We start from the raw sequence: 12,949 nt of genomic DNA, 5'->3' as shown, positions 1-12,949 counted from the left end.
CGTCACAGTGATGTTTATCAGTCCTCAAAATATAAAATCGAGGTGCCCGATTTTAAATATTTGCACGAATTTAAAGAGAATTGCCCACCGGTTGAGCAGTTTGGGAGAAGCTGCTTTCAATGGACAACTAACAAAATGCGTGTAAAGTTCATTTACACGCTCACTGTATAATATCGTCTGTAGTATAATATGCAAATAGTTGATGTAAACAGAAATGCAATGATTAAGGGTGCAGTCCAGGGATATCTAGATAGATGGCATTCTTAAGGACAAAACATGGTTTTGTGAAGGGAAAACCATGTTGGTAATCGCAGTTAATCATCATCTGGATGTTGGGAACAGTTTCGACATAATTGATTTGTATTTTAGAAAAGGATTTGATTCGGTCCCTCGTGAGAGGTTGCTGTATAAGTTTGAACAGGTTGCGATTACTGGTAAGATTCTAAAATGGATGGCTGTAGGGCAGCAGGCAGAGGGGTGTAATTGCTGCATATTTCACATTGGTGTAACGTCAGAAGTGGAGTCCCTCAAGGATCGCTTCTTGGACCACTGTTGTTTCTCCTTTTCATTAATGACATCGACAAAAATATAGAAGGCGTGATGTCAAAATTTGCAGACTACATAAAGATTGGTAGAGTCGTTAATGATCAATGCCAAGCAGTGCTCCTTCAGAATGAATTGAACAGACTTCAGATAAGTGGCAGCCATGTTTTAATGCTGCTAAATGCGAGGTCTTACACTTGGGGAACAGCAACCCACAAATAAATTATACACTTGGGTCGGGTTGAATTAAAAACAGTGCAGGAAAAAAAGGAATTTGTGAGTTATGGGCAGATATCAAGTTTTCATCTCCCACTGTATAAGACAATTGTAAGACTATATTTGAAATACTGTGTTCAAGTATGGAGACCTCATCTGAAAAAAAGACATTGAGCTTCTTGAAAGTGTCCAAAGAAGAGAAACTCGCATGGTAAGATCGACAAAAGGACGACCATAAGAGGAAAAACTCCGATTATGTGGGCTACAGAGGTTGGCAAGCAGGCACCCCAGAGGTGACCTGGTTGAGATTTAAGGCAGAGAGAGGGACTATCAAGTAGAGCGAGACACCTCTTGGTGTATTCATTATGTTGGAGGACATTTTCCTTATTTAATAAACAATAATTGGAAGAAAAACGAAATATTAATACACCATCTCAGATTTTAGAGGAAGATGCAACAAAACCATCAGATTATAGTATAGGTGGAAGTATAAGTGGACAGAGCGGCTAAATCTTTCACAAGACGCTAGTAGACTGGATTTAGATGAGGGCAGATATTTCATAATCAAGTGCAGGATTATTAATAACTTGTTTACAACTGTTGAGGGCTTCGGTGTAGGTTGATTATACAGCTAAGATTTGGATGCAAGTCACGATATTATAGAGTGGACAAAAAAAAAAAAAGATTTATCTCTACAAGGAAGGCTTTGTTAAAAGCGTAAACAAAAGAGGACCAGTAGGTCATCCCACTAACAGTTCAACTCCAAAAGACATTAAATTGTTCAGATTTATGAAAATTATTGTTTTAGAATCAATTGATGGAAAGGATTTAATCAAAAAGTTTAATGGTTGATTTGCTTCCAGCTGAGTAATGTCTCTAAGACTTCAGATCATGCTTTTAAATTAACAGGTTACAGCTTTATTAAAGGTAAAATTTTTAACTTTGCTGATGATCTAAATTTATCATCAATTGATGTGATGTAATGCTCCCATGAAATCATGGTATGGTAGGTTTTCAGGACATTCCATGAATAGTGTATGCAGCTTCATGAAATGTGCTTTTTATGTATGCCTGGTCATGAATCGCTCTCTGCTTGGTAGCGGCATTTCTTGCAACTCTTTGTTCACATAAATGATGGGACGGAAGGTGAGGGAGTTGACCACGCCTTCTTGTGCGTCATTATGGCTTCGGTATAGAGATGCTCTTTTCCTTCCCCAGCCCAGGAGGTTGCGTCGGGAGTATTGAGTTATGTTAATGAGTACAGATGAGGGAGGCTGAACTGGTGCAGTGGGAGGAGAGGACAGATATTGTCGATACTGGAGAAAGAATGCCTTATTATCTTTCTCCGACTTTTTCCTCCCCCTTCTCGGCAATCCGCCTTTGAGTTTTTGCTGATGTAGTTCGTCCCACCATCTGTAGCGCCATCTGGGATACGTTCGTGATATGTCTTATTCGCTTTATTTTATTTTACTGATGATAACAGTGTCATGTCTGAGGACTACGCGCTGTAATAAAGGTGCGTGTAGTCCTCGGAGAAAGATAAGAGCAAATAGAACTCAAGTGATAGTTGATAACAAATATATTGATAACTCGGAGGGAGTCGTTTTCTTATGGTAGAAATACATAGCGCAGGTGCTGCAGAGGCTGTCTTAATACACCCAACTCTCCACCCACCCTTCCATTTCTAGAGAACGAACAATGCGTGTCTTTTGTATTACACAAATATTTTTCTTAATCTTCGTTAGGCTATATCTTTTTTTGCGCCACTTTCTACTAGTGGCTTGTTTTCGGGGTTGAAGCAACACCCCTTTGGTGAGAAGTGGCCCGAATACCAAGTACAACGTGTAGGTGGCTTTGATACCCAAAGAGGTTGATTCGCATTCTCTCCCTGACCTCGACGTATGGGTGCGGAGAAAGCACCGGGAGACCCAAGCCAGGAAGGGTGGTGATGATTTCGTAGCCGAGTACAAAAGTGTCTGAAGGATGAAGACCACAGCTCCACCTTTGGGACGCACTTTAAACAAAAGGTCTATTTGCCAAGACTGAAAAAAAAGAAAGAAAAAGTGGTGTTGTCTGCAATCTCGCCAAAAGATTTCTGCCGTTGTCAACCGTTCTGGAGTAAGGACAAATGTGGGCGAGAGGCAGGAACATCCCTACTTCCGTCCCCTTGGATCATCACACCCTCTTTTAAAAGAGGCAACCAGTCTGCTTGTGTAAACTACTCAACTGAACTTAAAAGAGGCAACCAGTCTGCTTGTGTAAACTACTCAACTGAACAAACTTGATGCGTGTGTGCTTCCATGCTGACAGCACACAAACTTTTATTTTGCCTTCAGTGGTGTAGTTTATCCAGAGATGTATGGGATTTTCTTTTTTTTCTTTTGCGGGGGTGGCAGAAGAAAGATTGAAAGCTCAGGTTTTAAGTTATACCTGCTCGGAGATACAGCCGCGTTTCGGGTGAAAATTTGCCACCTGGAAGAGAACGAAGATGTTATTTAAGCCTTAGATTTATGGACTTTCCACCACACACACCCTTGCTGCACTAACAACAAAAAAAAAACCTGTGACATCTAATTTGAACTGCGACCTACCTAACTTTATATTTCCTTCTTTAGCTCCTATTCTACGAGACCCACCTGGCTGTTAGTCGACCGTTGTAATGAGAGGAAGTGGTGTGGTTACTGTGGTCAGCTATATTTTGTGTTGTTGCCTTCGCCAAGGGTAGGCGCTGCAGGACATGGTTAATGAAGTGACTGATTTATGTCGGAATGTCTGCTGCTTCCTTTTTTTTAATTATTTTTTATATATAAGGGAAAGTTATATGCGGATACATTTACCTTTGTTGTAGTCCCTCGAACCCACAAAAAAAAAGGGAAAAAAATGGTTCTTATTATCTCCAGTGGGATCTGCTTTCTTCCCACGACAGTTTGGCCTCAAGTGGTGCTATTGACAGAGACATGTGATATCGTGCAGGTAGACATCTGCGGACATTGATGTATTGATGGAGATGCAGCTCGTAACACCTGACTGTAGAAATGTGGCGGGTTAGACCGCAAACAAACTGTAACAAGATAATGGGCAACTCATCCGAGCCAATTATACAAGACCCATGTTAAAGGAACTTTTTTTTTTACCTTTGGCAATATAAAGAGGTTGATAAGACGGGCCAACAGCTATTGTCTTTGAGGCTAGTGACAAAGTGGTGCTTTAGAGAGATAATCAGATAAGAACCGAAATTGATTCCAGTGTCTTTGCAATAAAAAAAGGACCTTTGATCGTCGACGCTTAAATAACAAGAATTGTTGTTTTAAATTCCAGTGGTAAAACAAAATAAATAAAAGTGACTTATAAATGATCTTTGCTTGGTTGAGACAAACAGAATAAAAATTTTTGTCTTGAAATTCGTGATGAAAAACCTGTTTTTCTGGTTTATTTATTTGATTACTAATGAATTATTGAAAATTATATTCCCGGACGTGATACAATGTTATACAAAATAACGTTTGTTTAAATAAATAATGCCCTTTTTTTTTTTAAAAGGATACGAATAATAAAATCATTTAAATATTAATTATTTTATTTAATTTTTAGGTCAAGTCGAGATGACTACTGCCCAGCAGACGAAGTTGATTTTATTCAATTTGAAGTTTTGCATTTATTAAGAAAACTTTATGGACCGCTAGATGTCACTTGTGACTACGAGAACGAAGAAATCGACAGCGATATTCAGTAAAATATTTAATAAATAAATAAATAAATTGGCTGTTTTTAATAAAATTATGTGGATTATTATTATTGTAAACAGCCGTTTTTATACCACAATAAAGTATAGAATAAAATACGTGTAATATATTTGTTTTTGCTGACCTACAGTTACGTGATTAGTATTCTTATGAGATTAAAAGATTCCGATTAGAGTGATCGAAGATATATTACAGTGCCAACAAAAATGGAGAAAGAGTTCTTTTAAATCGGGCCATCTCGATGTCTATTATTTGTAATCGGTAAAATCACCTGCATTTACTGCTCTTAGCGTCGAGTAACTACTTAAATGGACAGCATCATCGGAGCGGACTCTTACCTAAATGCAGGTTTCAGAGACCAGTCGTAGTCGGACGTGAATCGACCGTCAATATAACACCGGTTTTCCTTCACGGCTCGCTGAGTGATCATTAAATGAGTTCCTTGAGATTAAATTGACCGTGGCTTAATTGAAGTGGGCCCCCATACATCTTCGTAAAAATGCCCATTTCCATCTGTGTCAGTGGACACATCACTTAAACGCTGAAACAGGCGATTCCATGCCTTTGATAAGACACCTATTGGCTGCACGCAGTATTGCTATTCCATGAATATTATGTGAGTGCTTTTAGACCACCCACATTTTAATACAATCATTGGAGACAAAGAGGGAGACATTGTAAGAAAAAATAATAATAATAAAAATTACAACTACCAGAAACAATTTTTGGCTGATCCGAATATTTATTTTAATTTTGAAGTTTACCGATAGAAAGAGCTTTGTTGTTACAATTTTTAAGCATCAGTGTTGGTGTGTGTACTTTAGACTTAAAGTATCATGGATATTTATTCTTTTTGACTTCTCTTTTACTATAATGGTCCCCTCCTCGACACACCCACGCACCCTCCCTACTTAGGAAGTCAACTGCATTTCGAATTACGAAGCTGGAGTGCACGTTCTCAATGAATGAGTTAAGAAAAGCAAATCGATCACGAAGACAGGTCCATTTGAAACTGCCATGCTACGAGCAGGCTAAAATATTTCATGAATTATAACCAACAGGACTAAAAATCGCACCAATTTGGTTCACCAAGTAACTGAAGGAAATGGTATTCGCACGTAACACTCCGACATCAGGCGATCTACTTGTAAACAGAAGAAGGAAAGGTCATTGACTTCACTTGTGACTAGCAGCATAAATCACCTTGCTGACGTCGGTTATATTAATGCTGAACGGTGCAAAGAAAAAGTCTGCATGAATAAAGGGACACTAGACAATTCTGGACACAACCCTAAACGTTTTTCCTTGAGTTACTAGTAGTGGGTCCGATGAGTTTCCACCCAAAGAACTTAGTCCCGCTCAGATACGATCAAATACTGTGTAATCACTAACAAGTTGAAATAAACTACATGATTTGGAACTTTCATAATAGAGGAAAATGGAAACTAATAGAGAATAGTTTCTCGTGAAGTCACAATACCCTCGATCCAAGCTACTCATGATAATATACAGTACAAACCTCATTAATGGTAAAAAAAAAAAAAAAAGCTAATTTTTTTAATAAGATCCTAGTAGAGTCTACCATTCCAAATGATCCTGGAAAGTGAAATTTTGATTAATAATTAATAATGATTTAAATAATAAAATTTCCATAACTATTAATAACAGCTACGGCATAATTAAGTTTGTACATAGTTGATAAAGTATTTGCAGTGCCTGCATTTCACATTCGATTCTTGCCATGAAGATCATCTGTTCATCAAGAATTACCTTACTATTGCACTATGAACAGGTACGCAATTGGGGGTATTCTGTGCTCCTTTCCCAAGCCAATATGGTTGCTGTGATTCTTTCGCGCTGTACAGTATATGCAAGTATCAGCTGCCTTTTTTTTTTTTTTTTTTTTTCATTGATTAAAATTGTAATCTTTGTTTTAATCTATCTAGTATGTATATAATTTTGAGCCAGTCATTCAAAAAAAGGCCGACCGGGCTAGCCGAGTGGGTAGAGTACCTGCCCGGCAACCCAAAGGTCGCGGGTTCGATTCCCGCCTTGGGCTTGGATCAAAGTACTGCAAAAACCTTGGGAGGTGCAATATGGCCACAGAAGCCGATGCGCCAACAACTACCAAATCAAATCAAATCAAGCCAGTCATTCAATACAAGCTGCCAACCTCTATATTAGTTTCACGTAATGAATGGCTGAATAATGCATAAGCTTTGCTTCTTTCCATCGCTATGTCATTTTAATACTAAAAGAAGGGCATTACGTGGGACTTAACTAACCTTCACTAATAAAAGACAACTTCACTTTTATAAACAAAACTTGGTTTAATTTAAAACTGATATAAAATGTCACCTACAAAAGGAATTTGCAATTAGCTATGCAATCTTTCCCAAAATAAACGAGGTTGTGAACTATCTTGGAAATCTGGTTTAAACCTTGCTTATAAACGTGGAGTTAAGTGTCTTTTACTGATGAAGTTTAATATGCATTTTGAAGCAACAAATTATTGATTGCACATAGTATTCCAGCATCAGAACAGTAAAGACGGAACACCAAGCATAGTAATGCTCCGATATCTCACTAAGCAGCAACTGACTGCTATACTTTTGTACAACTGTATTCATCCCTAAGTGTGGCAGTGATGAATTTAAACCATGAAGTGGGCAATTGGTCAATCAATCCTATAATGTTTCCGATGACTGAAAGCACGTAATGTGTATTGGAGCGAAATGCAGAACACATACTCTGCCTGTTGCTACCGGCACCACTAAAAGTTTACCTTACCTGATATATTGCAGAAACTACCTTCCAATGAATTGTGAATTCCAATGAAAATAAAAAAGAATCAATATTATAACTGAAAGTACGATCAGTGAAGTTTTATTGGACAACTAAGAAAGAGAGATATATTATTATAAAGGAACCAATGAGATCAAACTTGCTTTATTATGATGACTTTGAAACTAAAAACAACTTCCAAAAAAAAAACAGTATTTATGTAGATTGCAGTGTTCTACCATCCGACTAGCTGTTTTGCCTTTCAACCATCTTATCAGTGTTATCATCAAACGTTTTCCAAAATCATAGTGTAAACACTTAGCTTCATTGGTTTAGGCTTAATGGTAGATAATCCTTATTCACATAAAATAAATCATAATTACCAAACCATTTGATCCCGCCGCTGCAGTCTTGAAGTACTGCAAGGTTGTGTATACTTGTTACATGGTTCCAAACAGTTCCGATCTGAATCCAGATGGTCGTTTCAGTCCTGATTTCACACCCGAAGTTCCTTCTGGGGACAACATTAATAGCATTTCCGCTTCGTCGAACTTTAATGTGTGCACGATTTCTTTGTTAGACCGAAATAAATACCACCCACCCACTTTTTGTACACGCTGCACAATTAGGTACAGTGGAAAAGCTTTCATTAGTACGATGTCCGAATCCATTACAGAATCATTCTCTACTTTTAATCTCTCTTCTCTACTCTGTCGCAAATCACAAAACTCGTGTTCCAAATATAATTCCACCATCTCTGGCAGACTCATATCTTAATACGGACCGATATTCATTCTGACCGTGTCCTCGTTAAGCAACAGACACCATGTGGTTACCAGGCAACGACAGACACGTGCAGCACGTCTGTGGCACCCCTGGAGACAGCTACTGGGTACCTGCTGGTAGCCATTATGGGAATGAAAAAGGTGAATAATTTAGCAGAGCCGGTCATGGTTGACAAGTTCGAGACTCCACCCAATGGCTACCCCCTCCCTCGACTTCCTCCCCCCTGTTTCCCCCTGTCGCCGTCCACGTTAATCTGACCTCCAGATCGGTATTACCTGGTTCCACATTCGTGTTCCGGGGAAAAAGTCAGATGGCAGAGAAGTATTACACTTGTCAGTACATAGTGTCCTGACGACACAACAGGTCCACTTGCTTTTGTTCCGCGCCACGGACAAGCTGGAACCTCGTGTTCGGCATCGTGTATGCAGTCAGCACGTGAAAAGCATGCACATTGCTTCTGCGCCATTTGCAACTTAATGCGCCTAAATCAGGAGGCACGCAATTGACTGGAAGAGTAGGGAAAGTGTGGGGAGGGAAATGCCGACACCTTATGAGAAAATTAATTTGTCAAATGAAGAGACAGCGTGTTAAAGCCAAGTCAGTATGGGTGGGGGAAACTTGCTGTATCGGTTTGCCTTAGATCGATAGCCACCTTCACGAACGTCTCGAAAATTTCAACAAATGTTCGTAATACAAACATCAAAGCAATCATGAATACTTATAACCCAATATTACATACGCTATTTTGCTAAGAATTTAAATGCTGCAAAGAGGATTAAAAATTAAACTCGTTTACTAAGATAAAATATTCACCAAAATCCAGTAATCTCGCCTGTTAATTATTCAAGATAATCATACAGTTAATCTGTTCTTAGCAATTTTCCATTGTACGCAAGATGATATTAAACCTGCTGCAACTTCGATATAAAGGCTGAAAGTTTTAATTAGTTGGTAAAGTTAACTTATTTGTATTATATATAAACAACATATATTTCTGAATTAATTTATTTTAATATTTGCATTTGCTTTTTAGTGTGTGAACATTTCACTATCTTGCACGCGAGCAAACTAGCAGACGAACCCAATGGTAGTTGTGTTACTACGTCACCATTATTTTAATACTGCCACCTACTGTCACAGTTTGCTAGCACGTGCCACGCCCATATTTTTGCCATGCTTGAATATTTATCGATTTAACCATTTATTTTTCACAATTCTGACTTATTTTTAAATACATTTTATTATTATTTAAGCACTTTGCTGTTACTGATCACCATTTGTTTAGTGTCTTTTAATAGAAATATTGTCAGAAAAGTAAACACGCCAGCTGGTGTCTGTTTTACGTGTCGAAATTTAATATTAAAAATAAATAAAAAATATATATATTTATCGCAATTCTCCTTCGATTTATTTTTATATAATCCATGTGGTTCTGTATTTTAGTATAAATGTCAATAATGGGTTTTATTTAATATTATTTTTTATTTTTCGCACGACCAGTTACTGTCTATTGATAAAAGCCAGATAGGAAGTTCCCCGGTATTTGAGTCGTTTGTTCCTCGAGCCTAGCGTCTGGATGATTAGATCCCCACAAACGTCATCGGGTATTGTGAAGAGCTATTCCATTTTCACCTGTCCGCCCACTGCTCCCTTTGGATGTGTGTTGTTCGATAAGAAATTCTCCGGGGATTCGTTGCCATGGTAAATAACTATCCGGACACAATTTCACCATAAAGTAACTGATCAGTAGCAATAGAGGGGAGAAGCGAGTAGCAGAAACAGATGATTACTGTAGAGGTCACGGAATATCCTACTTCGGGAGGAGTGACCGAATTTATTGCCGTGCCTATATTTACTCAGGGTGTTATACGATTCTAGAGGAAGAGGGAAAAATTCTGAAAAAGAGTGATGTTCACATAAACAAAAAAGAATTCTTACCTTAATGAGTAATATGATGGCCATCGGTTACAAATGCAATTGTTTATAAGGGCAAATATTGGTAGTTTGATATCTGTGAATGGGCGTGTTTAATGATTTGTAAAAAGAGAGATAGAGAGAATGAAGATGAATAGACAATAATTTACCTTAACCATCCTACTCCATACTTCGTTATGGATGAGTTCTGTAAGTTTCAGCCATCTGACAATGCTACCAGGATTTTCCACACCACCGACTGAGTTATGAGATGTATTCTCCCCCTGTTTTTTCACTCCTCTTTCCCCGAGTCACCTGTGTACCTTCCCTTACTTCCGGTACGTCTAACAGGGACTCAGTGCTCTTTTGTATGGACCTCTGGACACCGTTTGACGAACTGACCTGTCACTTATGTCGTGACGAGGCCTCCTAGGGAATTTTCGTCTCTCGTACTTTCCAATAGCAAAAGTTTAAATGCAGGAAGCGCGGCAATCAGTGGCTAGCGTTGTGCTGTATATAGTCCCTTATCAGAAACAAAGACTCGCTGTCAGTGCTATCTCATTAGCATGCGGCTCCTCGCCCACTCTGTTCCATGGACCAATTTCAACGCTACGGTCGCCTAGTAACGTTAGAGGTCGCAAACACACGACAGATATAATCAGAACTTAATCAGAGTTCTCCAAGCACGTGAAAGTACAGCACACTACCTGGAAATACCCATTAAGTTGGCTATAGAAGTCTTATTTTTGGATTCGATGTTCCAAGTAAATAGTAAATAAACAGAGCAAACTTGTTTGTTTGTTGTAGGTTTTAGGCACAACTTGGGCCATATTGCACCGTATGTATAATGTCTCTAAATTGCGTGTGTTCTGTGGTCGATTTGCTGTTTATGGACGAAAACCATGCTGCCCTAGCCTGAGACCGATTAACTCAGCCACACTGTGAAAAAGTCCCATAAAAATCTTCATGTCATTAACAGGATCTGTTCCACTCGGTGTGGGGAGGACGGCGATTCTACCAACCGTGCTATTGAAACAAGGATGTAAATTGTTATAGCCTTGATAACACAGTAAACAACCGATCTTTAGAATATGCTCCATTTATAAGAGAAGAGGCAACACTGCTCAGTTGCTCTTTTAGTAATGTAATCAACCAATTTCCGAACATGTGATGTTCCAACCTAGCGATTTCCGATTATCAGCGAGACAGCGTGGCTGCATGATGGGATTTAGTAGCTGTTTACTAACATTCTACAATGACTCACTAGGGTTTGCTCAATTGCGCATAATGAATGAGATTCAACACCACCTTTGGTTAGCAATCGCAGACTTAACTCCACTTCTGTATTGCTTTTGATATGGTTTTCATTTAGGGTTTAAAAAGGAGGGTAAACAGCGAAAATCTAAGTCTGTTGTATTTCTGCAGCTCATACAATGTCTAAGACCCTTCTAAAACTTCAGGAAGACTTCGTGAGGTTTTTCAAAAAGGTCAAAACCGCCACTACTGCTATACGAAAACAAAGCATTAGAAATAAAAACGATTTTTTGCAAATGGAGATAAAGTCGTACCTAGCCTGGATAAAATTTAAAAATATTGATATAGTAGATTTTTAGTACGTTTCATTTACAGAGTACCCTCTAAATGGTACGCGACACCACACATCCGTTTCATATTAGCGCCACTGCCAATCACTTCAATGCAGTCTGTCGTTCCACCAACAAACGATATTTTGCACCAATATAGTCTAACATTTCTCCTGCAGAACAGTTATCAGTTAGTATTACAGCTAGCAAATAATTTGTTTAGTTCTTCGTTAAATTTATTCAAACTTCCCACTTCGCACAACAACAGATGGAAGTTTGTTCCAATATTCAACCTCTTGCACATCTATCCTGCACCCATCCTTCCTCAATTTGAATTTATGTCCCCTCATGTAGTATCAGCAAGGAGCATGACATCAATATTGAGCTTATTCAATCCATTCAAAGCTTTAAAAACCTAAATCAGATGACCTCGCAGGTGGCTAGTCTCTAGATGATATAATTTGCTGAACTAAAAATACTTTCTTGGTAAGAACACTCTTCTATTCCCTTCATAAATCTTGTTGCCCTCCTCTGCACCCATTCCAGCAGATCTACGTCGTTCCTAAAATGAGGCCTCCAGACCTGTATACAGTACTCAAGGTGCGGTCTAACAATAGCGTTGTACAAAGGGATCATAATCACCTTATCCCTACCAGCAAAGTTCCTGTATATCATTGACAAAACCCCATAGCAGTTTGTCTGCACTGCTCAGAAACCATATCTGAAGTTATTTTTCATTTTCCACTACGTTGAGTGCAGTACCACACAGTATGTTACCCTATTTACTCCTACCCATATACAGTATCTGCCATTTCTCAGTCCATCGGCCTAATTTTTCTAGATCTTATTACTGTAGCTTACCTTGATTACTGCCATTAATCACCGTACAAACCTTTGTATCTTCTGCAAACTTAGCCATTATGCTTGACGAACCTTCATCAATATCATTAATAAATATTGAAAACAACAATGAGCCCAGAACAGAGATCCATAATTGATAACCTTCTTCTGGATCCTACAGAAGGTTACAATCGTAAACAGTTGTAACCTTTTGTAGGAAAAGAAAGATAACTTATCCAGTTAAACTCTAAACATATCCAGTGTGGTCTTCTCCATTTCAAAAGGAGACTTTCTAAACCAAACTTCCAGTCAAAGTCCTAATTAATTTATGATTATAATAAGATCTATTTGTTTATGTATACTTTAGATGTATTTATTGCATATTTTATTTTTATATGTAAACCTTTGTGCCTCATATAACCTCCCTGCCCTTGTAGACCGTTTTTAGGTTTAGGTTCTTACCGCGAATTGATTTAGGGGGAAAAGTGGTTACTTTATTGTCAAATCTTTATCCCTGTGCAGGTACGTGCTCCTTTAAAA

The 12,949-nt window shown here is 38.4% G+C and overlaps 1 protein-coding gene across 1 annotated transcript in view; it reads left to right on the top strand.

The window, feature by feature from the left end:
* The window catches only part of MESR6 (misexpression suppressor of ras 6), a 290,407-nt gene extending 285,915 nt beyond the window's left edge, over positions 1 to 4,492 (top strand). Inside the window, exon 7 of the mRNA XM_090377780.1 lies at positions 4,351 to 4,492. Within this exon, the coding sequence (XP_090233906.1) occupies positions 4,351 to 4,492 (142 nt within the window). The remainder of the gene's footprint in view (positions 1 to 4,350) is intronic.
* The last annotated feature ends 8,457 nt before the right edge of the window (positions 4,493 to 12,949 follow it).

Source organism: Mastigoproctus giganteus, chromosome 7, assembly GCF_048544385.1.
Source record: "Mastigoproctus giganteus isolate SK-2022 chromosome 7, ASM4854438v1, whole genome shotgun sequence".
Classification (NCBI taxonomy): Eukaryota; Metazoa; Arthropoda; class Arachnida; order Uropygi; family Thelyphonidae; genus Mastigoproctus; species Mastigoproctus giganteus.
This window is presented reverse-complemented; position numbering and strand designations above follow the sequence as displayed.